This window comes from Lathyrus oleraceus, chromosome 3 (genome assembly GCF_024323335.1).
Source record: "Lathyrus oleraceus cultivar Zhongwan6 chromosome 3, CAAS_Psat_ZW6_1.0, whole genome shotgun sequence".
NCBI classification, from domain to species: Eukaryota; Viridiplantae; Streptophyta; class Magnoliopsida; order Fabales; family Fabaceae; genus Lathyrus; species Lathyrus oleraceus.
This window is the reverse complement of record NC_066581.1, coordinates 168,422,469-168,449,491: the sequence shown is the minus strand read 5'-3', so window position 1 is coordinate 168,449,491 and position 27,023 is coordinate 168,422,469. Positions and strand designations below refer to the sequence as shown.

The 27,023-nt window shown below is 37.0% G+C and overlaps 1 protein-coding gene across 1 annotated transcript; it reads left to right on the top strand.

The window, feature by feature from the left end:
- Positions 1-206: 206 nt before the first annotated feature.
- Positions 207-2,065, top strand: LOC127126038 (protein LIGHT-DEPENDENT SHORT HYPOCOTYLS 4). Its single transcript, XM_051054897.1, has 3 exons — positions 207-605; positions 672-1,036; positions 1,328-2,065. The coding sequence occupies exons 2-3, from the start codon at positions 729-731 to the stop codon at positions 1,674-1,676; spliced, it is 657 nt and encodes a 218-aa protein (XP_050910854.1). The 5' UTR covers positions 207-605; positions 672-728; the 3' UTR covers positions 1,677-2,065.
- Positions 2,066-27,023: the final 24,958 nt, after the last annotated feature.

Here is a 27,023-nt window from a genome sequence, read left to right as displayed (position 1 = left end):
TTTCTATTCAATTTCATTATTATTTATTCAATAGTGAGAAGTGGACAAAAGAGTATTGTCAGATATTAAAGTTTTTATCTTTCTAAAGAGTAAAGGAATAAGAAAAAGGTTAAAAAAGGGTAAAACTAAGAGAAGGGTGATATAGTCATTTCCCAAGGAAGTGTCATTCATAACTACAGAGTCATGAAAAAACATAGAATCATGTTATTCCCTCATTTTTACCCCTTCAAACTTTTTCCTGTCTCCATCCAAACCTACTGTCCAACTTTTCTTTCCTATTTCCTTCAAAGCCTAACCCTTCTCTCTCTCTCTCCATCTATCTCTCAAAAACACCAAGAATGAAGAATATTAATATAACCACTAACAAATGATGATGATGAAACAAGTTTGAGTTTGCTTCACCATTTTAAGGAAAAAAACTTCTCGGAAATCAAAGCTACTATAAAAACCATATCTATAGATATATACATATATACATATAGCTTTGAAAATCTATCCAATTATATTGTTGAATGAACACTTCACAACTTCACAGTACTAATCCCATCAATCTCATCACATTCACAATCTCAAAAAAATTCTTCTTCTTGCTTCATCATTTTCAGGTAAAAATTTCTCTATCCTAAAATAAACAAAATCTATATCCATTAACCCTTTCACTCTTATCTCAGGAACCCTAGAACAACAATCAAAGAGATAAATTCACAACAATTAACCTTGGATCTGCAATGGATTCAATTCAACAATTTATACAAACATGTAACAATGAAAACACCTGCAACTTCATGAATACAATAAGCAGCAGCAGCAACAACAACACAACAAGCTTAACAACAACAACAACAACAACAACCACAGCAAGTGGAAGCTCTTCTTCATCTGCAGCTTCAACCATAACCAACACACCGAACAGTAGCAGCCGGTATGAGAATCAGAAACGCCGTGACTGGAACACTTTTGGTCAGTACCTCAAGAATCACCGTCCTCCACTTTCTCTTTCTAGATGCAGCGGTGCACATGTGCTTGAATTTCTCAGGTGAAGTGCATATTCAAATATAAATCACCATGCATCCATTCTTCTTTCAAGTGTATAACAACTTTTTATATTGCAGAAAATCACAGCCTTATACATGGATCAGTCATATTTCACATCTTTGTCACACAAAAAATCTTGATATGACTACTCATTTTTCAGTCACAGACCTTTTATTTATTCTTAAAAAATCTTCACTATTCTAACCTATAAAATAGTTTAAAGCTATTGCGGTTACTGTGATACGAATTGAGATTATAAAATTGGTTAAAGTAATTATTGTTTGATGTCTAGGTATTTGGATCAATTTGGGAAAACAAAAGTTCACACACCAATTTGTCCATTTTATGGTCATCCAAACCCTCCAGCACCATGTCCATGTCCTCTAAGGCAAGCATGGGGAAGCCTAGATGCACTGATAGGCCGTCTTCGTGCCGCGTTCGAAGAAAATGGAGGAAAACCAGAAACAAATCCTTTTGGAGCTCGAGCAGTGAGGCTCTACCTTCGCGAAGTTCGCGATCTTCAATCGAAGGCAAGAGGGATTAGTTATGAGAAAAAGAAGAGAAAACGACCACCACAACCACCACCACGGCTACAGCAACAACAAGTTCCACCAACACAAGGTGCAAGTGCAGCTCAATAGAGATCCTCAAATTCCAAATTCCCTCTCACTTTCTTATCTTAATGCATTTTCTTACAAAATTTATAATTTTAGGGTTTTTTTTGTTTAATAATATGTGAAAGCTGCTATGATCTGAAAAATCATATAGTGTTTTGTCTTTGGATCCTGTTTGGTTGCTGTACACTGAGATGAAAAAGTGTTATAAAATGTGAGATATATCATTTATCTACTTTTAAAGATATTGCAGACTGTGCTGTGTTTGTGTACTGCTAGTAGAGTGGTAGTGGTCTGAAAAAGTTGAACCGAGTGAGAGTGAGAGTGTCAATGAATATACATGTAGTACAACATCTTTGTGATTCTCACAATCACAACCATGGCATTATTCATATATATATTTATATATCTTTTCAGTTTGTACAACTTCAAACTTACACTTGCAGCATATTATATGCCTTTAATCATATACTATATAATATATAAATATAGTTCTCTTTTTGATGAGTTGAATTTAACTAAAATTGTTAGCAACTTGATAGGCTATAAATGGAATTTAAATTTTAATTATGAACCTACATTTTTAGTAAATAGTCACTTCCATATACATAATGATGGGTTTGAATGTTTCACATATTTCTATATTTATATATTTATAGGATATGGTATATGATTATTTGTTCATATATATTCCTTCTTATTGTGTGTGTGTGTGGAAAGAGAATGATAGAGGTTTTGTTTTAAAGCATATATTGATGATGATGATGATGATAGTAGTAAGTTCTGTTTGAAACTGACAAGCTTTATTGATTTCTCTTCACATTGAGACTAACAGTTGACCGTTAAGTTGCATTGATGATCATACAGATTCATGTGTGTGTTTGCAGTAGTGCTGTCATTTCAATTATCAAAAGGAAGTTGTCAAAAAAATATTAATGGCAGACAATGTAATTCATAATTCATAAATGACTAAACCTTCAATTATTAGTTTTTATTACTGACTTCAATTATTATTAGTTTTTTTTTGTTTATTTAATTGGTTGATTTTCTTTAATTTGATGTTACTAACATGAAAAAATATAAAGCATGATCAATTTGTATATGTTATATTGGGTTATAAGTATTTCCTATATTTCTTTATGGTAAACAATATTCAACATGGTAGAAGCCAATCTCAATTACTCAATTATTTCTATGTGTAGTTTCTAGCTGGCCAATCTTAATCATGGTAGTACTTAGACTCTTTCTTCATAAAAGCAATCTACTTGTTCAATGTATAACTTCCACCACAATGGAGAACCCTACTACAAAAGATGTTATTATTTCTGATATCCCAAAGTGATCACATATGCTTGAGTGCCAAATCAAGGCATGTCCCTTAAGACCACTTACCTTAGACCCAAAACAAAAGTGGGTAGAAGGAATAATCGATTCGAAATTAAGAAGTCCTTACTTTTTTTGATATGGTTTGACGTGTAAAATAATTTTACACTATCTTTTAATAAAAAATTAATAAATTATTAAGTTATTAAAGTGTTTTTAAAATTTAAGTGTGATTTAACAAAATACACATCACTGATGGCATAATAATTTTATAGTGATGGTGCATTATTTTTTCTTTTTAATGAGTAAAATATATTAATAACTCCAATATTCGAGCACAAGGCATACTCGAGAATTAAAAAGATATGTGAAAACATGAAAAATTAAAATATTTATGTGGTTGAGAAACTCGGTTTATTAATTTGAAATTTTAGATCACGAGCCTCCATAATAAAAAAAAAGATAAATTAGTTTATGCCCTCACTTCCCTCGCTCCAATTGATTTAGTGTAATAATTTAATTAGTATAACACTCAAATTGAGTTAGTGTAATAAACTAATTAGTATAACAACCTGGTCTCCTCAAAGAATAATTAATTATAGGAGACTGTTGAGAAATAAGTGTGAATTGTGTTGAGAAATAAGTGTGAGTTCTAAGTCTCACATTACTTTAAAATGTAGAGGTTGGTCATTTTATAAATGAGATGACCCATACACCTATCACCTTAAGGTTTTTGGTGAATATGTGGCGTCTTTCTCACTTGTTTGGATGAGTCTTTGAACTTTAGATGAGTGTTTGACCCAATGTGAATGTTTCTCCCTCATGATGACTCATCAGTGGTATCAGATTCGTGGTTCGAGTAAGGAATCAACTCCTTGTGTCGAAATTCTTCCTGACATGATGGTTAGGAGACATGTTCTGTTGAAGTGTCCATGACGAGATAAAGGTGTCTCCCACCGGCGGTACAAGCATGTGGATGAAATAGTTTCCGCTTGAGGGAAAGCATAATGGATGGACTCACACTTGATGGGAAGATTGTTGAGAAACAAGTGTGAGTTGTGTTGAGTAACAAGTGTGAGTTTTAAGTCCCATATTTCTTAGAAAAATGGAGGTTGAAGACTTCATAAGTGAGATGACTCATACACCTATCGCCTTATGGTTTTGATTGAATATATGGTGTCTCTCTCAATTGTTTGGACGAGTCTTTGACCTTTAGGTGAGTGTTTGATCCAATGTGAATGCTTCTCCCTTATGATGACCTATCAAAAACAATATAAAAAGTAAGAAATAAGGTTTATTTTGACTTATAATAATGAAAGACGAGTGATTTTAAATTTGATATATTTTCGTGTTATTTGATTTTTTTATTATTAAGTGTTATTTGATTTACATTAATGAGAGACGAGTGATTTTAAATTTGACATGTTTTAGTGTTATTGAATATAATGGCTATACAAAAATATCTTGCCAACCAAAATGAAGAAAAGACTCTAACTTCTATCTAACTTCACATAACACTAAATCTCACTCAATTTCTAACCCTAACCTATCAACCTTAAACAAAACTTCATCTTTATTATGAAAAACATATGACGAGTTAGGTTGGTAGCATGGTGGGAGATTCAGAAGCTGAGTGGTAAAAGGTGGAAAGGAGAAGATCATAAAACAAAAGAAAAGGTGACTCGAACTGGGAATTCAAGAAATGCAATGGTAGGCGGCAAGTTCATCAGGACAACTTAATTGGAATTTTCTTTACTGAGATACCAAATACTCATAGAGCAAGGGAGATGTATTAAATATTCAAATATTTTGGAGATATAGATGACGTGGTCGTCCCTCCCAAACGTGATAAAAGAGGAAATGCATGGATTTACAAGATTCATAAACGTGAATGTTGGCGATGAAACTGGACAACATAGTCATAAGTAAATGAAAGATTTATGTAAACATACAAAGATTTAACATAGGTGAAATAAAAAAATCATGCCCAATATCAAAAGAGTAAAAGAGGACACCATTTAAGCCATCATGGAGTATAAGAAAATATTGGGAGTAGATTGGGAGATAAGGTGGAACAAATCAAAGAAAAGTTGGATGGATGCAGAAAGGAAAAACTCAAGGGAATGACAACGATAAGGTGTTTGAGAATAAGTTCAAGAAGTACCTGTAGAACAAGATTTGGTTTTGCATCTATACCTTGAGTTTTAATGATAACAATGTTGTATTTGTGTGAGAACAATTTTGGTATCCTAATGGTTTGTTATTGTGTATCTTTAATAGCCAGTTCTGATTCTGAGTATATGATGTGAAACGCCGTTAGTTTCTGAACAATTAGTTCTAAGTCCTCTTATGCGCCAGTTATATGAAGTTCTGAAAGATGTTCAATGTTGCTACTGCAATGATCTTTCTACTTATATGCTGATTCACTCCTGAGAAGCTTCTGAGGAGACACTATGTCACTGCTGCAAAGCTCTCTAAGTTTGTGCTTCTGGACGTGACTCTAATCACCAAGCTTCTAAAGAATGGCAAGCTTCTAAAGTTGTGTTACGTAGCTGAAGATTCTGAAGATCTCCAGCTAGACGATTGAGGTTATCAAGGTTCTGACTATAAATTCTGAAGACTCTGAAGATTCTGAAGATACTGAAGATCTCAAGCCAGACTACTGACCCTGTCAAGATTCTGACCAAAGATTCTGAAGTTTCTGAATCCACCTTTATGTTTCTTCATTTCATGCTTCATCAACTTTCATCAGAAGTCGATGAACTTGAATATAAGATCAAATGCATACGTGATCAAATAGTACATATTACAAATCAAATATCCTTTTCACTACTGGATTTTACGGGCAAAGGAAAGTACTATACATCATATTTGTCACTGATTTTATGGGCGAAGGACAATACGCAGTATCACTCCTTTCACCATCCAATAATGGACAACCGCTCTATGAGATTTCCCCATTTCCCCCTCCAATGGCCTTCTTCTAATGCTATATAAGTAGGACTTGGAGACTTGAATAAAAACAACGAGACATACATATAAAAGAATACTAAAGCATTGTAAAAACTCGACAAAGTTTATTTAAAAAGCTATCATTTTTCTGTATAGTTTTTCTTTAAGTATTTGTTTATCCTTTGTGTAAAATTTGCTTATGTAGAATCAACTTGTAACACACAAAACATTATTCAAATTGTTTCTTTGATTCCCTAAGGAGACTAGGGTATAATCGGATTCTTAAGAAGACAAAGAAAGTTATTCTTTGTGAGTGCTTAAGGAGACTAGGGTATAATTGAATCCTTGAGAAGAAAAATAAGGTTATTCTTTGTGATTATTTTAATCTGTTGAGTATAGTGGATTAAGTCCTTGTGTATAAGTCAAAATCACCTTGGCGGGTGGAATGGAGTAGCTTTTAGTTTTTAAGCAAACTAGGATAAAAATACTTGTGTTTTTATCTCTTTGCTATTACTTTTAAGTGGTGTTCTTGAGTTGGTAAAAAGCTTTTGTTTTGTAAAACCCAATTCAAACCCCCTTTCTTGTGTTTTTCACACCTTTAATTACCCTCAGAGCTCTGTTTCACTGTGTTCAGTATCGATCCAGTTTATGTGAGAAGAAATGGTTGCTGATAACGTTGTTAACAATAATGAAAGAGATCACTATAGTGCAAACCACCAATCTTTGATGGTGAGAAATTTGATTATTTGAAAGATAGAATAGAAATTTTCTTTCTTGGTTACGATGTTGATCTTTGGGATCTTGTAGTCGATGGCTACGTTCACCCAGTTAATGTTGAAGGAAATAATATAGCAAGAAGTGCTATAACTGATCAACAAAAGAAAGATTTCAAAATTCATCATAAGGCCAGAACTATATTGATAAATGTTATCTCTTATATTGAGTATGAGAAGATAACAAACAGAGATTCTGCCAAATCCACATTTGACTCTTTGAGGATGACTCATGAGGGGAATGCTCAAGTAAAGGAGACAAAGGCCTTGGCCTTAATCCAGAAGTATGAGGCATTCAAAATGGATAATAATGAAATAGTTGACACTAGATGCTTGTTGCAGGACTTAAAGTTCTGGACAAAGGATACTCTACAGCTGACCATGTCAAGAATATTATCAGAAGTCTTCCTAAAAAATGGAGACCTATGGTAATTGCATTGAAGCTGGAAAATGATCTAAATAGTATTAGTCTTGAAAAACATGTTAGTTCTTTATGAAGCCATGAGATTGATCTCGAGGAAGATGTACCTCAGAAACGAGGTAAATCTGTTTCCTTAAAGTCTAAGCCTAAGAAGACAAAAGCTTATCAAGATGAGGAAGAATTAGAAGGATTTGATGAAGACTTAGATGATGATGATGATGAGTTATCTTTAATTTAAAAGAGAGTCAACAGAATCTGGAAGCACAGGCACAATGGTCAAGGGAAGTTTAGAGGATCCAAAAGGACTGCTGGTCGTTTTGATTCTTTGTCTCGACAGAAGAAGCAAGGTTATGGAAAAGAAGTTATCTACTTTGAGTGTAAGGAGTCAGAACACTACAAAAATGAATATGCTAAGCTAGAACAGGACAGAAGGCCTAAGAAGAATTTTTATAAAGGCAAAAAGGGGCTGATGGCTACATGGGATGACTCGGAATCTGAAAAAGAAGATTTTGGCAAAGAAAAAGCCAACGTTGCATTGATGGAAAATACAAATGATTCCAAAGGTTTTCAAAAACTAGAAGATAATGTATTATAAGAATCAAAATCCGACTCCGATTTCTAAGAGGTATTTTCTAACCTATCTCATTCTGATCTTGAATCATGTCTCTCTGAAATGCTGGAAAAGTACCAGAGTCTTCAGAGTAAATACAAGGACCTTAAACAAGACCAAGTAGTTGCTTCTGAAACTCGCAGTGAGCTTGAGAAAGATATTTCCTCTCTAAATGAAAATGTATTTTCTTTAGAAAGTAACAACTCCGCTTTGAAAAGCAAAATTTCAAAGTTAGAGGAGGAAATAGTCTCAGAAACTTCTAGTACTGATTGCATTATTAGATATGACAGAGCATTCCAGTACTTTCTAGCTAAAATCATATATAGCAGAAAAATGGCTTCTCTGATCTATGGAGTTAGAAGAAATGGCAAGAAAGGTTTAGGTTGTACATAAACTATAAAACCTGACGAAAGTCAGAAGGTAAAACCAAAACCTCTCTATGTGCATTTCGTGCCTGCTGGCACTGAGCTTGATATGTATGCATAGACAAAGAAACATACAAAGGATAAGAACTCAGTTCTGAAACCTAATTATCATGCAAAAATTCCCCACGATTATCCTCTGCTCAAACACCCAAAGTTGTAAGAAACTCTGGGAAAACTAACAAGAAAGGACCCAGAAAGTGGGCACCTAAGATAAAATAATTTATGTTGCAGACATCCTTAGCAGTTCAGCTGAAACACCAGTCATGGTACCTGGATAATGGATGCCCAAGACATATGACAGGCTGAAGGTCTATGTTCCAAGATTTGGAACTTAAGCCTGAAGGCTTCGTTGGTTTCAGAGGAACCCAGAAAGGAAAGATCATTCGCTCTAGAACTATTAATAATGGTAAACTTCATTCTATTACTAATGTTATTTTAGTTGAAGGCCTGATGCATAACCTTCTGTCTATTAGTCAACTTAGTGAAAACGGATATGATATCATTTTTAATCAAAAGTCATGTAACATTTCTAGTCAGAAATATGGTACAATCCTTTTTAATGGGAAGAGAAAGAACAACATTCATAAAATCAGAATTTATGATCTTGAGGATCAAAATGTAAAATGTCTAATGTCTTTTAATGAGAGTAGAAGGAATAATCGATTCAAAATTAAGAAGTCCTTAGTTTTTTTTAATATGGTTTGACGTGTAAAATAATTTTACATTATCGTTTAATAAAAAAATTAATAAATTACTAAGTTATTAAAGTGTTTTTAAAATTTAAGTGTGATTTAACAAAATACACATCGTTGATATAAGGTCTATTTTGACTTATATTAATGAAAGACAAGACGAATGATTTTAAATTTGATATATTTTAGTGTTATTTGATTTTTTTATTATTAAGTGTTATTTGATTTACATTAACGAGAGACAAGTGATTTTAAATTTGATACGTTTTAGTGTTATTGAATATAATGGCTATCCAAAAATATCTTGCCAACCAAAATGAAGAGAGAGACTCCAGCTTCTATCTATCTTCACAAAACCCTAAATCTTACTCAATTTCTTATCCTAATATATCAAGCAATTTAACCAAAACTCAAAAATCCTCGATCAGTCTTTGTTAACCACACTTAAACATCATAGAACATTATGATGGTTAGAAAAATACACAAGAAAGAGAGGGGTTGAATTGTGTATGTTAAAAATTAATTTCACTTCTGAAACAACACGTTCAGATTCTAAAAAAGTGTTTAGACTTTTATATAAAGTAAATATAGCAACGAAAATATTAAGTTCAAAAATAAATGCAAGCAACACATAAAGATTATCGTGGTTCCTCTCCTCAATTGAGAGTAGTCAAGTCCCCTTGTCTCAACAAGAATTTTTCACTATAACCAAACTGATTACAAATGCTTAAACCAATGCCCAAGACTTCATGCTCAAACACCCCCGAATGAGACTTCCTTGCTTAAGCCCCAACTCAAGACTTCCTGCTTAAACCCTCCATTTCAAGACTTCATTTCTCAATCTTCCTAGAATGAGACTTCCTGCATAAACCCTCTGGTTCAAGATTTCCTTGCTCAAACACGCAGGAGAGAGACTTCTTCTACTTTAAACAAATTGTTTAGTAGACAAGATAACTACTATACTTTGATACATAATCAGAAGTATAACAGTCGTGCAACAATCACAAAGGTTTTCAACCTTTCTAATATTTCTAAGATAAATCTAAGATAAGAAATCTTAAGATCTTATGCTATAACAGTTACAATAACAACTCAGAGTTATGCTAAGATCTTTCTATGTGTTCTAATGTTGTAACATTCCTTTGAATCTCCAACTTCCTTTTTATAGAGATAGAAAAAGAGTTATTGGAGGTTTGAACATCAGAAAACTTAGTGAAGAAGTATGTCAAGAGAGACGTTGGAGAGTTGCTTCTGGTCTGAAGCTTTATCCACTTAATAATAGTGTTGCTTTTAGTATCTTTCATCGTACTAGGTATCTACCAAAAGGTAGAACGGTCTAAAGACGTCACATCCATTTTTCTTGAGCCTTTCAAAGCTAAAACTCTAGTTGAATTTATCCAGAAATATAGGGCTTTGATTAGAAGAGACTACTTCAAATTAGTGTACGGATCAACTGCTCTCCACACCTTCAGAGTCTGAGATGTCATCAGAATTGGGTCATGAGGTCAGAGTCTGAGATGTCATTAGAAGTTGGGTCATTAGGTCAGAGTCTGGTGCCTTCAGAGGCGATGAACTAGTTCGGATTTTGATCAATTAGAACCAGACTTTAAATTACTTTTCCACATATGCTAACAATCAAGATTAGTTATATGCTTGTGATGCTGCACACTTATACAAAATGTTAGCAAACCCTTTTGTTCTTTAAATACTTTGTTATCATCAAAATCTTTTAAGGGTATAAACAAATCTTGTTCCAACACCTTAAAAAACTTTATCTCTATTCTGAAAAACTCATGGCGAGTTAGGCTGGTAGCATGGTGAGAGATTCAGAAGCTAGGTGGCAAAAAGTGGATAGGAAAAGATCACAAAAGAAAAGAAAAGGTGACTCGAACTGGGACTTCAAGAAATGCAACGGTAGACAGTGTGAGGGAAAATATGCCTAGTCCTTATTTTAATGATGTCAAACCTTTCTAATCACCCACAACGTGTCTTTGGACATTATCATCATAGCATAGAATGCATTCATCCTCTAGCATGTTCAGAATATAGGTTCAGTGTGTCTAAGCATATAAGAGCATATCATAGATGTAAATCATGCACTTAATCATAGTAAATATCCTAGGTTCATAGGAGATCAGTTTAAATTGGTCAAAATACATATCAAAACTCATTTTTGGGAGTTTAAGTATTGTGAGTCGACTCATGACTCGAAGAAAAACTCTCGGGTCTGAATAGGTTGAGTCACAGGTCGACTCAATCTTGGGAAACCTGAATGAGTCGACTCATCCACTCCTTACATCGACTCATTGCCTATTTTCATTTGAACCATGTAGCCACGGGTCTGAATAGGTCGAGTCATAGGTCGACTCAACCCTGAAATAAACTATGTCTGAGTCGACTCATTTCTTGTTTGTGTCGACTCATCGCATGTTTTACTTAATTTTCTGCTGTGTAACTTTGCAAAATATTTATGTTATGTTAGTTATTTGGTCCATGCATCATATAAATATTCACGTGTCTCTTCTTTAGCAATACAACAAGAAAAATGAAAGATATACACCAAAGTGCTCATCATCTTCATTCTTCATTGCATTTCTCAATAATCACACATAATAATCTTTGTTGAGCATTATGCATTGCTATTGTGATAACGTTCAAATTAGATTGGATTATCTTAATTTGGGTTGAGACTTTGTGTAGGTTTTTCTTGAATAAAACCATTGAGGTTTTGTCCTCCAAGAATTAGGGGGTTTTTGCACTAACCTTTGCTTCACAGATTCAACCGAGTGAAACGTTTGAAGAACGGAAGGTTCAGTCAAACAAGTAACGATAACCGGAGGATTGTGAAGAAAGTTTAAGGTTCAAGCGACTTGCATTCAAAATCAGCTGAGCTGAAGTTTTGGAGAACATGGCATTCTTGCAATAAGGTAGCGGTAATCAAAGGTTTGTTTGAAGCGCTTGAAAGACTTGGTTCAACTCGAATCAAGGGGAGAAAATGGAATAGGATCTGCAACAACTCTAGGGGTTGATTGGTGGTGATCATTTGTTCTCTTGTATTGACTTTACAACGTGTTAATAAAAACATCTCAATTCTAGATTTAGAATTAAGGGCAGACGTACCCTAAGCGAGGGCGATAGGGGAACTGCCTCAACAAATCCGGTCCTGTTCTCTCTATCTCTTAACTCTTTAAATTCTGCATTAATTACGTTTTATATGAAACTAATCGTAAAATCAATATCTCTTGATTGGTGTGCATAGTAACTGTTCGATAAATTGTTGCAGTCACTTGGATTGCAACTGAGTAAAATTTTGCACATTAAATTTGAGTGAAATTGAAACTTGGTGTGGAGTCATCCAAGGTGGTCATATGGAAATAACCATGACCAATGCGGATGTCTTTGTTATACCTAAACCTGAAGCACAATAGAATGAAGAAGATGAGAAAAAGTATAACTATGATTGGAAATCCATAAATATGCTCATTGCCTCTTTATGTGTTGATGAGTGTTATAGGGTTTCCCATTGTACTAGTGTTAAAGTTATGTGGGACTCATTGAAAATTACCCATGAGGGAACCAATAACGTCAAACTAGCTAAAATCAACACCTTAACTCAAGAATTTGACCTTTTTCACATGGAAGATGGTGAAACCATTGCCGATACGCAAAAGAGATTTTCTCATCTAATCAACCGGTTAAATGCTCTTGGTAGAAATACCCCTAATGATGTTGCTACTAATAAAATATTAAGACGTCTTAACAGGGATTGGATACCAAAATTCACCACGATTAAGGAAGCCAATGATCTAAGAACATTGGACGTGACAACATTGTTTGGCAAGCTTCAAGAGCATGAGCAAGAGCTCATGAATATTGAGAAACATGAGAAGAATCAAAAGAAGGAGAAAGATAAGAACACCGAAAGGAATTCTATCGCTTTAAAGGCTTTAAGATATAAGTCATCCACCAATGATGCATGTGAGAGTGGGTCAAGTGATGATGATAAAGATTCGAATGACGACATGGGGCTGTTCGTAAGGAGGTACAACCGATACCTTAGAAAAAATGAAGTCCAACATTCGGATAAAAATCTTATCAACTATAGAAGACAATCAAAATTCTCGAATTGAGAGGAAGGTAAGACAACAAAGTCAAAAGGATCATGCTTTAATTGCGGAAAGGCCGATCACTATAAGCCGGACTATCCCTTATTGAAGAAAGACTAAGGAAAAGACAAACTCCATAACAAATCTAGCAAACCTAGAAGAGCATACATTGCATGGGAGAGCGATAATCGGCCCTCAAGCGATGACAACTCAAGTGATGAAGAAGAAATTATCAATCTTTTTCTTACGGCTCATCGAAAGAAGAAAAAGAATGTAAGTAATTCCAAATATGATCATGCTGATAAAATGTCTTATGCTGTTTTGCAAAATGCCTTTAGTACTCTACACAACGAGGCTAAGGAAGCTTTTAAACGTTTGGCCTCAAATAAGAAAATTTTCAGTCATTTAGAAAAGAAGATTTTTGACTCCGAAAAGGATTAGAAACTCTTAAGAAATCTATGATAGAGGCTACTAAAGGCAAAATGGAAGAAGATAAGGGATTTTGGTTTAGATGGTCTGGATGTATAACTTGTCACATTTGGCAAAGAGAGGTTAGAACTCTTCAAGCTAAATTAGACAAGGCTTTACAACCTAAAGTTACCTTTGCTATTGATCAATTACATTTTAGAAGTAACATGAATAATCCTTATAAAAAATACACTTATGTGGTAAAGGATCAAGTTAGAAAAAGCAACTCTAATCCAAACTTAAATTGTCTATATTATCACAAAAAGGGACATACTATTGCTAAATGCCGATTTAGGAGATTTTTAGTTCCTAAAGGCATTTTTCAATGGTTGCCCAAATGCAACCAAAGTTTCACTCACACACTAGGACCCAATGAAAATTGGGTACCTCTTTCCCTTGTTTTAATTTGTAGGTGGAATGTCTTGAGGATACGAAGAGAACATGAGTTCTCGATAGTGGATGCTCAAGACACATGACGGGTGACTTTTCCTTGTTCTTTGACTTTGTGGCTAAGAAGAAAGGCTTTGTAACCTACGGTGACAATAACAAGGGAGCTATACTCGAAAAAGGTAGTATTGGTAATACCTCCTCTACTACTATCTCAGACGTCCTTTTAGATAAAGTCCTTAAGCACAACCTCATTACTATTAGCCAATTATGTGACAAAGGGTATAAAGTCTCGTTTTCAAAAGATTGTTGCATGATTGAACATAATGATAATAAGAATGATGTGCTTAAGGGCTAGAGGGAAAATAATGTATACATGCTTAACTTGAATGAAGTATCCTCGACAAGCTCTAAATGTCTCGTCTCCATGAGTGAAGACTCGTGGCTTTGGCATAGGCGATTAGCGCATGTCAACTTTGACTTGCTAAATAAAGTTGTCGCAAAAGATCTAGTAGTTGCTCTTCCCAAAATCAAATTTTCGAAAGATCACTTATGTGATGCGTGCCAAATGGGAAAGCAAAAAAACAAGGATCTCGTTTAAATCTAAAAATATTGTTTTCACAACGAGACCCCTTGAACTTATCCATATGGACCTCTTTGGGCCATCTAGAATTAAAAGTCTATGTGGAAACTACTATGGTTTTGTTATAGTAGATGACTACTCTAGATTTTGTAAGACTATCTTCTTAGCAAGTAAAAGTGACACTTTTTCTGCTTTTGAAAAGTTTGCCAAGATGTCTCAAAACAAATTGAACACTAGCATATTTACTATTCAAAGTGATCACGGAGGTGAATTTGAAAACCATCTCTTTGAGCAGTTTTGTGAAACAAATGACATTGATCATAATTTTTCTGCTCCAAGAAAATAAAATGGAGTTGTGGAACGTAAAAACTGAATTTTAGAAGACCTTGGAAGGACTATGATCAATGAAAACGGCCTTCCTAAATATTTTTAGGCCGATGCCATAAATATGGTTTGCTATGTATTGAATATGATACTCATTCGTCCTATTCTAAACAAAACCCCTTATGAATTGCTAAAGGGGGGGAAGCCTAATGTTTCACATCTTCATATCTTCATATGTAAGTGCTTTGTATTAAACAATGGTAATGAAAACCTTGGTAAAATTGACTCAAAAGATGATGAAGGTATCTTTCTCGGATACTCTCAATCTAGTAAAGCATATAGAGTATACAACAAAAGGTTACTTATTGTTAAAGAATCCGTGCATGTTTCCTTTGATGAATCTTATCCGAAAACTGTTGGAGAAGGTGGTATTGTTGATGGTGCGGGTGTTACTTCAGAATACATAATAAAAGATCAAGAAGAAAATCGTATTGAACCCCATCCGGAAAAAGCTGAGGAGGAGCCGGATCTTAATTCCAAAAAGAAAGAGGAGGATCATTCTATTAATAACAATGATCTTCCTTTGGAATAGAAATCTTCTAAGGATCACCCCATCGATAATATTCTAGGAGATGTCTCAAAGGGAGTTACCACACGGTCAAAGATAAGTAACTTTTGTTATCATTTCACTTTCGTCTCTCAAAATGAGCCTAAAAACTCCAAAGACGCATTACTCGATAAACATTGGTTTCTAGCTATGCAAGAGGAACTTAATTAATTCAAAAGAAATGAGGTGTGGGATCTTGTTCCCCCTCCGCGATACCATTGAGTAATCGACACTAAATTGGTGTTTAGGAACAAGTTAGACGAAAACGGAGTCATAACTCGCAACAAGGCTCGCCTTGTTGCTCAAGGGTATAACCAAGAGGAAGGTATAGACTATGAGGAAACTTATGCTCCAATTTCCCGACTCGAGGCTATACGCATTTTACTTTCCTATGCTTGTTATCAAGATTTCAAATTATTTCAAATGGATGTTAAGAGCGCTTTCCTTAACGGTCACATTAATGAAGAGGTCTATGTATATCAACCTCCCGTCTTTGAAAACCATGAGCATCCCAACTATGTTTATAAGCTTAAGAGGGCTTTGTACGGTCTCAAACAAACCGCTAGGGCATGGTATGGGCGCCTTAGCAAATTTTTACTAGAGCAAGGATTCTCAAGAGGGAAGGTTGATACTACCATTTTTATTAGGCGTCAAGGAAAATACTCCATTTTAGTTCAAGTATATGTAGATGACATTATTTTCGGATCTATTAACATAAACTTGGCCAAGGAATTCTCTAAGTTGATACAGGGAGAATTTGAAATGAGCATGATGGGGGAGCTAAATTACTTCCTCGGACTTCAAATCGAGCAACTTGAAGAAGGAATTTTTGTGAGCCAAACGAAGTATTGTAATGAGCTACTTAAGCGCTTCGACATGGCTAACTCCAAAGTAATCGACACTCCAATGCCTACTGCTGTTAATATGGATCAGGATGAAAATGGTAAGGCTATAGATATAAAAAGGTATAGAGGTATGATCGAATCTCTCCTCTATCTTACCGCATCTCGACCAGACATTATGTTTAGTGTATGTATGTGCTCTAGGTATCAATCATTTCCCAAAGAATCACATTTAAAAGCCATCAAGCGCATACTTAGATACCTCTGTGGTACTTAAAAGTATGGGCTTTGGTTCTCTAAGGTAAGTGATTGCTCCTTGGTTGGTTACTCTGATTCTGACTTTTCCGGTTGCAAATCGGATAGGAGAAGCACCAGTGGCACTTTTCATTTCTATTCAAATTCCTTGGTAAGTTGGCACAACAAAAAGCAAGTTTTTGTTGCTTTGTCAATTGCCGAGGCAGAATACGTGGCTGCGGGTAATTGTTGTGCTCAAATTTTATGGCTCAAACAACAATTACTCGACTTCGATGTTCAACTTGAACGTCTTCCCATTTTTTGTGACAACACAAGCGCCATCAATTTAACCAAAAATCCTATACTGCACTCGCGCATGTTGATAGCAAAAATCAACTTGCCGATATTTTCACAAAACCACTTGCAACAGAACCTTTCTTCCACATCCGTAGGGAACTTGGTGTTCTCGATATCTCGGATTGCGTTTGAATATATATATATATATATATATATATATATATATATATATATATATATATATATATATATATATATATATATATATATATATACATACATACATATATATATCATGCTTGTCCATTCATTGATTCATAAGTTTGGGCTATGTGAGGGCACTTGTCGTCTATCACCATTGGAGGTAATGTCGTTCCTATCCATTTGACCTATATTGATCAACTATGTATGTATATATACTTGTTCTTTGTAACTTTTGACATTCATATTGTTGGTTTGAACTAAATATGCTCCATTTCTATGCTTGAACTGCTTAGGTATCATATTTAACATGCATTCAGCGTTAAGATTTTTTTTTGAATTTCATGTCATCTAACAACTAACACGGGTCCCAACAGGTCAACCTATGAGTCGACTCATCAATCCCAATATTTCCCTCGGGTCACAACTGGTCGACCCATGAGTCGGCCCCTCACTAAGAACTCTACCCTCGTATTTCCTTTGGGTCCCAACAGGTCGACCCATGCGTCGACTCATCGCTACCCAACATCTAGTTTTTTGGAATTTCAAACATGAGTGTGTCGACTCATTACACGTGTGAGTCGACTCTTCGCTTCCCAATATAGAGACTACATTAAATTCGGGTCCCACTATGTCGACCTATGATTCGACTCTTCGTTGGTAGATACATCACATATGACTCTTAATTTGGTTGACTCAGTTATCAAGAATCCTCTTTTTTCTGCATAATTAATTCAGTTGGTCACTTGATATTCTCCCTCTCTCTATCACTCTCTTCCATACAAAAACCGTAAGATCTCCTTACCAACAACACTCAAATGGCTTCAAGAGCATCTGGAAAAAGATCTACTAGAGGACCCTCTTCTCACACTAGGAATGCACCATCTCAATCGAATGTTCCGGTAACTGTTGTATCTTTACTCTATGATGATCTTGCTGAAACCTATGAAAAGAAGTTGAAAAATAGAACAATTATAAAGCAGTATGTTTACTCACCGTTAATGGTTGGACGTATGCACATTCCAAACGTTGTTAAACATATAAGTTTTCAAGGAATTGATTTAATCTTAAACTATATCACTAAGTATAATGAGGATTTAGCCAAATTGTTTTATACCGGCGTGGATGAAAAATTTGAGGGTTTTAAGTTTGCATGCAATATTGGTAATAAGGTTATTGAAGTGAATGATGACGTGTGGAAATCCCTGTTTGATATCTCTCCACTATCGTCTCCAAATGACCTCAAGATTATCGACACGTTGTATGCTCCATACTATGAGTTTAGGAATGCCTTAAACCAAATGTTGAGGAAATTTTTTTCTCCAGATGTTGTTCGGAGCAATCTATTCCCTACCAATGTGACTACGGGTCAATTAAAGCCTCTTGACATGATTTTACACTAGATTATGATGCATATTCTGCGTCCTAAACAAGGAGGTTACTCCAGAGTGGACAAGGCCGAAGTACACCTGGTTTATGTGTTGAAACACAAAATAAAAGTAAATTGGCTGCACTACGTTGCAAGTCGGATCTTTGCTCTTAAGGAGTCCGGTAGAGGCACTGCTCTCTGTTATCCCTCATTTATTCAAAGTATCCTTAATAGAGCAAATGTTTCAGTTCAAGGAATTCCATACAAATCCATAACTATAAATCAAGAATTTTGTCAAAAAACTTTAAGTTTGATGGGCTACACTTGGGATCGTACAACGCGACTATACAAGACCCCGTAAACCAGTTCCAAGTACTAATGCTCGGCCTGTGGAAGAATATGATGATGACGACGACGACGATGATGATGATGATGATGATGATGATGATGATAATAATGATGGTGATGATGATGATGAGGAGGAGGAGGATGATGAGGATGAAGATGGTGAAAACGAGGAAGAAAATAATGAAGAAAACTCTCAACCTTTGGAGCACGATCATCAAGTCACTGACCATGGTGATTGGCTTGGTCCTACTCCTAGACAACATCTATCCAATAACCAGGGCTAGGTAGAATGGCAACACATCGGATGGATCAACAATCGTTCATCCTGTATGCCTACACCCTCTTCTCAACCTGAAAATTCTGAAGTGATGGATATGTTGAGAAACATGCAAATACAACAGCAAAATTTTGCTACACTTCAAGAGGAGAGATTCACGGCCTTGCAGGATCAACTTCAGATTTAAGGTGATAACTTTGCATCTTTTGCTTCCATCTAAGAGGAATGGTATGCGGACCTAAGGAGTCAAATCCAAACCCACAGTGACAAATTCAACTCCTTTTCCTCCACCATCCTACAAAGGATTGATGGCTCTAATCGTGTTCTCGCAGGATCCAAAAACACACTTAACACGAACGTCATTGAATTAACCAGACTCTATGAAGAAGACAGACCTTTGCGTCCACCTTCCGGCTACAGAGGCAGACATGACCTGTTCCAAGGACAACGACCTTAGATGATTGTTTAATTCAATGCATTTCTATTTCCCTATGTGTGCATGTTATTCTAGTTACTTATTTGTCTTAAAGTTTCTATTGAACACTTATTGTAATCTTATTTACTTATTGTGTTTTGCTTCGTGAGATATTTATGCCTATACTTCTTCCATTGACTTCACGTTATGTGCATGGTTGTTGATGACTATATGTTGCAAAGTCGCTGACTAAGTGATTCTGAATATCTTTACTTCATGTTGACCGTTTCATTGTTTCTTTTTGATGTTGTCAAAGGGGGAGAAGTAATGGAAACAAACAAAATAGTTGATTTAGCAGATGGATAATAGCATAATGTTTGAAGGCATGCATAAAATCAGGGGGAGGATGTCTATCAAAGTACGCGTTTGTGCCACGGTTTTCCATCATAAAAAAGGGGGAGTATTGTAGCGGGGTATTTGTTACCATTAGAGATATTGACTAAATCCAAGGTAAACCATACAAGTCTAGTCGCCACCGCACTTCTATTTATCCAAAGGAATGGTTAGAAATCGAACAAAAACCTAAGAGTTTTATCGAATCAAAAACTAGTAAAAATGTCAGAGATCTGGGTAAGGGGGTTGGTTATGCAATGGGAAGGTTTTAAGCACCCAAAACATCCTAGGTACTCCTAGGGAACCCTTTTCATATTTGTTGTAAGGTTGGTGTTTTGTGAAAATTTGTTTGTGCAAACATGATTGAAAAGATGAGAAGAGAATATACAAGTTATTTACATTTTGTGTTTGGATGGATAAACCCATTGCCTACGTACCATCTTAAAAAGATTAGGATCAAAACCTTGTAGTTCGGGGTAAAAATCTCAAAATGAGTTGGTGAATTGATTGGTCCAAAAGCCTTAAGGTCTTTTGTTATCCAAGGGAGAAAACTCAACCTAAAACCACAAATCCACCATGTGAGGATAGCTTCAACATGCTAGTGAGGGGTTAACCCTATAATAAGCATGGAAGACTCATTGTCCATCACTAAGGATACAGGTGAGTATTGCATCTACCTCACGGATAACTCAAACCTAATAGCTAAAGGTTATGAAAAGTTTGATTAAGAAAGTGGCCATTGAAACCACAAAAGGACATTTGAATGGGTTGTATTTACCAATGAAAAGTATGTACAAAACATGGTCAAAGTTGACTTAGAAGTTTAATTCAAAATAAGTATTAAGAAAAGAAAGTTTGAAAATCAAAAGCATAAGGATTAGGTTTCTAATGTTGAAAACAAGTGTTAAATGTTTGCACAAAAGTTTTGGCTTGGGTTAGAGTGGAGAGAAGAAGAAGAATGGCTAAGGTCCTAGGCATACAAGAGATAAGGGACAAGAAGCAAAACCATAAATGGAGTTCCTCTCTTGAGATCATATTGATGATCCAAGTAGCTCCCATCCTTTAGAATAAGCAATCACATAAGCATAAAGTCAAGCAATCAACAATCAAATGAACTCTTGGGAAGCTCCTCAATATATCTTGGATCTCTCTCTCTCTCTTGGAAGCTCATGGCAATGGTTCCTCAATTTGGATCAAGTTGGAATCCCTAGAAAATTGATGAGAATATTTTTTCATAGATCCATCATCATTCAAATAGGTTAGGAAAATATTTTTGTATTTTTTGAATATCAAAAACTATTTAAAATGAATTAAAAATAACTAGAAAAGAGAAAATTCACAAAAAATATCAAATGACAAAATAAAAAATATTAAAAATCATTTTTAGAAACTAGAATTTAAATGGAGAAGAATGCAATTGGTCCCATATTTTTTGGATTAAAAATAAAGAAGTTATGAATTTTTGAAATTAAAGGAAATAAAAGAAATAAAATCAGAAATTAGAAAATAGCAAAAATCAGGGAGCGTTGGATTGAATCTCATTAATTGACGTGGCCAATCCTAAGGTCCTCAAGCGCACGCCCATGGTGAGTCCAAGTCAATGAGAAACATCCAGCATTATTGAAAGTAAACCAAATGCATGGCTGAGATTATATCGTGGGAAGTGCATCCAAGGGTCCAGATTGAATCTGGCAAGAGACGGTGGTGTACACCACCGTCTTCTCCGGCGAGCATGCATTTTCCGGTGACATTTGCAGGTTTTAAAAACTTAATAAAAATGAGCGATCCTCATATCATTGGAAAGCTGGGGTGATGTACATCACCCCTGTAACCATGGATTGTACTCAAAGTTTCTATGGAGTGAGAAATCAGAGTTGGAAAATCCAGGTACATGAACTGAAATTTATCAAAACATAAAATCAAAGCCACCACTGGCTTGCCTCTCAGGTGAGGACTTCAGAAAACACATTGGCCAGACAAATAGATCATGGAACAAGGAGATTCGAAGCAAAAACCAGTTGAACTATACCTTTGGATTGTGAAGATTTGAGCTCTTTTCCTTGCTTTCTTTTGCAAAACAAAAGTTCAATGGATCATATGAGGAAGGTCTAGGAACTTTAGATCTAAAGATTCAACCAAATTCAGTTGAATTTCAGATCTGAAAATTTTATGAAATGTGAACTAGTTCCTTTGGTAATGGCTATGGATTCAGTTGTGCAGCATATCAGGCGCCTTTAGGTTGAGATTTGATGGAGGTATGCACCTCTATTTATAGCTGAAATTGGCTGAGCTTGTGGGCTTTCTCGTCTGCATGGCAACTGGATATTCTTTGCATGGGCTTGCATGATCATGTAGAAGGCCCAAACTCAATTGCATTTGCATGCTGATGATCAATCAAATGGATTTGGACGTGCAGATGGCAATGCAATGGCTTGTGTAATGAGTTTCAACATGTTATGCTAATAAATAAATAAATAAAATATAATAGAAAATTTTTGGACTTGGGCCTCTCTCATTTGAGCCCACAGGTCCACAAAAATCAAGATATAAAATCAGAGTTCCAGTGAAACAAAAGGCCATTCTATTCCTATTACCCTGGCTGGGAAAAAGATAGTGAGAGAAGAGCTAACAGAGTTCAGAGCAACCTCCAGAGACTGAAGGGAACTCATCTGCAAAGGACCAATTCCATCTCATATAAACCCTTAGATTGCTTTGCAAACCCAACCGGGCAATTCAATTTCATTCGATCTCTCCAGTCAGGTTTGCCTTATTCCCATTACTTTATGGGTGAATTTGATACCCTTTTGATGCATGTGTTTAACAAGAGGTTTAGGCCTCCTACCCTTGGTTGCTTTTTGTGAATTTTAACGGCATGATTCATGTGGTTATATTTTGATTTGGGGGCAACTCTTGATTACCCTATCTTGTTTCTCTAACCTGTTTGTTGAGTTTTGTTTTGTGAGGGCTCATATGACTCTTGCAGAGATGGCTTGCCTGGTGTTCCACTTTATTTGTGGGATACCACATGGAGGTTTATTCCGATTACCTGTACTAACTCGCTTTCTTTGATGGTATCAGCTTGAGAGATCTCTGGGTTTCTTATCTCTTTATTTGTTGTTGCTTCGGATCTTTATCCGTGTGGTAGATCTCTTAACCCCCTTTATCTTTCCCGCATTTTACTACTTTTTTCCTAAAGACCTCCATGAAGAGGCAATTGACGGATAAAAGGGATCAATAATCAATCTCCCGTTATTCAGTGCGTCATTCTTTAAGATCACACTACGTGTCGATGCTTCAGAACAAAAACCCCAGATCATTTGTCCGGTCAGTCAGTGGAGAGGGTTCCACCTTTCTGAACCCCCACTTTTTGTCATGAGCTCACCCTGTCCAGGGTTAAGAGCTATGAGGTCTTATCCTCATTACCCTTTTTGCATGAGCGTTCCTAAACACCAACAACTCATTGATTTTTCTTCTCCTAAGAACACGTTATCTCCTTCTACTACAGGCGAGTAAGTCTCCAAAGGTCGAGCATCCGGTAGATTGCGTAGTAACGTCGTTCACCCCAAAACACAACCCTTAACCCGTAGTTAGCCGAACTACGGCTTGCTCTGATTCTCATTCCAGATGAGATACGTAGGCATAAGACGCGACGTCTTAGCGAGCACACACTCCCCCTAACCCTTAGGCAGCCGAGCTACGAAGACTCTGATTCTCATGTTCAGATGGGATACGTATGTAGTGGATGCGACATCCGTGCGAGTCATTTCCTTTTGACCCCTTTTTTTTAGTAAATAATACATTAGATAAACCCACACCCTTTAGACAAGAACTACAAGAGTGGATCCCGTAGAGTACTACGGATGCGTAGGGGTGCTAATACATTCCCTTCGCATAATCGACTCCCAAACCCAAGATTTGGTTGCGAGACCTTGTCTTTTCCTTTCCTTTTTCCAGCTTTACTTCGAGCGTTTCCTTTCCCTCCTTTGTGATAAATAACGCACGGTGGCGACTCTTCTGTCTTTTCTTTTTCGCCGGTTGTTTTTTTTCGCAGGTAGGTTGCGACAGCTGGCGACTCTGCTGGGGACCCTGTTTCCCTAAGCGAGTCCCTCCTAGCTTTTGTAGGTTTCTTGTTTGTTGGTTGTTTATTCTTTCGTACAGTTATTTACTTTTCAGCATTTACCTGCTTTATTGCATTGTGTACATATCATTGCTGTGTCTGTTGGCTCTGTTGGTTTGTTTGTTGGGATGGGATGTTCTATGAGAGGTAAAAGGCCCAATACACAGGCTATGAGTGAACTTTAGGACACCTAGGAATAGAGTGATTCATGGGAAGCGGGCGGTATGGCGCCACTTAGTGGAACATGGTATCACGAGCAGTTCAGATTCTGATGGGGTATTATCGTTGCATACACCTGGTGTGCATATGATGATATTCTTGAAAGGATTGTTTATCCTGCGTTTCTCTTGACCTTACCTTGACCTAGACTACACCCGCGAGTGGGGCGGGAATGAATCATTTACAAGTACTGATGGTGACTTGTTCTGTTGGTGACTATTGTTCGGTTCTTGTTGGTGACCGTTGGTTCTAAAGTATGGGTTCCGAGTTGATGACTGTGTTCTATGGTTCCCGGTTCCGAATTCATGCCGAAGTGCTGATCCGTTATTATATTCCTCAGTGGGTTTCTCTCCAGGCAGTGCAACCCGACAGATGTTCAAGCGGATCCAGCAATCCTGATTGACATGCCTTTTCATTGCATAACATCATCTGCATATTTGCATCCAACATCTCATGCTTATTCATTTGCAGGGTATTCCCTTTTAAAAGGGGGGGGGGTGCCTTAAAATTGAATAAGCAGTGCATCGCATACCATGCATACTAACCCTTGTTTGTTTTGCAGGTGTCACCGTAGTGTCTAATGTTTGTTCCTTGTTTCAGGCATTATTGGTCCAAAGAGAGTCCACAGGTACCCGACAAAGGAAAATCGTCTGCAACTAGCGATGGACCAGGTACAGAAAAAGCTGGCTGATATGCGTGAAAGGATGGATCAGTTCATGATATTGATGACTGGTATGGCAGAAGGCCAGGAAAAGCTTAGGGAGTTGGTTGAGCAACCGAGGCCCAATCCAGAGGTAGAGATACCAAATGCTAAGGGAAACCCTGGTAACCCTGGGAACGCTGATAACCCTGTGAACACTGGTAATGCGGGTAACGCGAATGCTGATGGGAACCCGGGTAATGTTGGCAACACGGGGAATGTTGGAAATGGTATTGGCGGAAGGTAAGATGTGAATCAAGGAATTCGGATTAACTGACGCCCCGTTACTGAAGATTATCAGTATGATCAATTCTCTGTGCACGACGAAGCTCACGAGACCACTCGCCGTATGGATGAGCTTGCTGAGAAGCTCAAATCTTTGGAGTCTCAAAATTCCTTAGGTTTTGATGTCACAAATCTTGGTCTGGTTCAGGGAGTAAGGATCCCTCACAAGTTCAAACCCCCTACTTTTGAGAAATACAACGGGGCTTCTTGCCCACGCACTCATCTCCAATCTTATTTGGGAAGGTTGGGAGCTCACACGGAAGATGAAAAGTTATGGATGTACTATTTTGAAGACAGTCTAACTGGAGCTTCTCGTGAATGGTATTCTCATTTGTCCCGTACTATCATCAAGAGCTGGAAAGACTTGGCAGAGGATTTTGTCAAGCAATATCAATACAACTTGGACATGGCTCCAAATCGGACCTTGTTGCAAGGAATGTCTCAGACTGCCAAGGAGACCTTTAGAGAATATGCTTAGCGTTGGAGACAAATTGCTGCGTCCGTCCAACCCCCTATGTCTGAAAGGGAGATGGCGGACATATTCATGAACACGCTTCAAGGCAATTATATTGAGAGATTGGCTGCTTGCCCGTTAATTAGCTTTGCATAGATAGTAATTGCTGGAGAAAGAATCGAGAGTCTGTTGAAGATGGGCCGAATTCAAGACAATAGTGCTTCCAAGAAACCGTTTGCTGGTAACGGTCAGCGAAGAAGAGAAGGCGAGACAAGCGCTGTGTATGCCAGCAGAGGTAGGGGCAGAGGACGCCCTAATTATTATCAAGATCAAGTGGCCGCAGTCACTATTCCTACACCTGCTCCTCAACCGCAACAGCAACCGTAGTATCATCCTCAACAGCAACCCAGGTACAACAATCAACAACAAGGAGGTAATTCGGGTCAGCAGAGACACTATCAACAACGTCCAAGGCAAACAGACCGGGTCATTGAGCCAATCCCAATGCCTTATTCTGTATTACTTCCCAGACTGATTGACATGAATCTGGTTACGTTGAGAACTCTGGCCCCACCAATCGATCCCAATAATTTGCCTAGAGGTTATGATTTCAACGCCAGATGTGCTTTTCACTCCAACGCACCTGGCCATACTACAGATAATTGCAAGGCTCTCCAGCTAAAGGTGCAAGATTTGAGAGACGCCAAGGCTATCAATTTTTCTCCGGTGCCTAATGTTATCCAAAACCCGATGCCAGCCCACAGCGGGCAGAGGATTAATGCTGTTGATAGTGGGGAAACTTTGAATTTGGTTTCTGATGTGACTAAAGTGAAGACTTCGCTATCGGTAGTCAAAGATCGACTTTTGAAAGGATAGATTTTCCCGGGCTGTGGGGGAGAGTGCAGAAATTGTCAAGCTGCCGAGAACGGATGTGACAGTTTGAGAAGGGGTATTCAACAAATGATAGATGAAGGTTGTCTTCAGTTCGATCAGACCCGTCCAGTGAAGAATGATATGTCGACAGTGACGATTTATTTCACTCCTAAAAAAATATATGTTCCCGAGAGACCCGCTGCGACAACAATATATTTCCCAGAAAGTACAGCATCAGCAACGGTGAACATCGAAAGCCCAACACCAGTTACAATTTACTCTGACAGCCCTCAACCGACCTTGGTTAGTCCGGTCACCATCACGGTACCAAGACTTGTTCCGTATGAAAAAGACAGTGCTATCCCGTGGCACTACAGGGCTGATATCTACTTCCAGGGGCGGAAAGTTAATGAAGAAGACTTTGACATTGGTAGCTCCGCTGTAGACAATGTTGGAGGGGTTGGTGGCTTCACTCGTAGTGGACGCCTATTTGTACCATCAACATTGCGTACGAATACTGAAGCTGAGGCAGCTACCAAGGCTAAAGGAAAACAGGTAGCGACCGAAGAGGTTACTACTGAGGAGGCTCCTCCTAAGACCGCATTCGAGAAAGAAGTGGACGAGTTTATGAGGATTATCAAGAAAAGTGACTACAAGGTAGTCGACCAGCTAAATCAGA

What these genes read in the sequence shown, in the direction of transcription:
- LOC127126038 (XM_051054897.1), top strand. Translation starts at nt 729, where the DNA reads ATGGATTCAATTCAACAATTTATACAAACATGTAACAATGAAAACACC. An exon ending in CATGTGCTTGAATTTCTCAG is followed by an intron (nt 1,037 to 1,327) that starts GTGAAGTGCATA and finishes TTTGATGTCTAG; the next exon opens with GTATTTGGATCAATTTGGGA.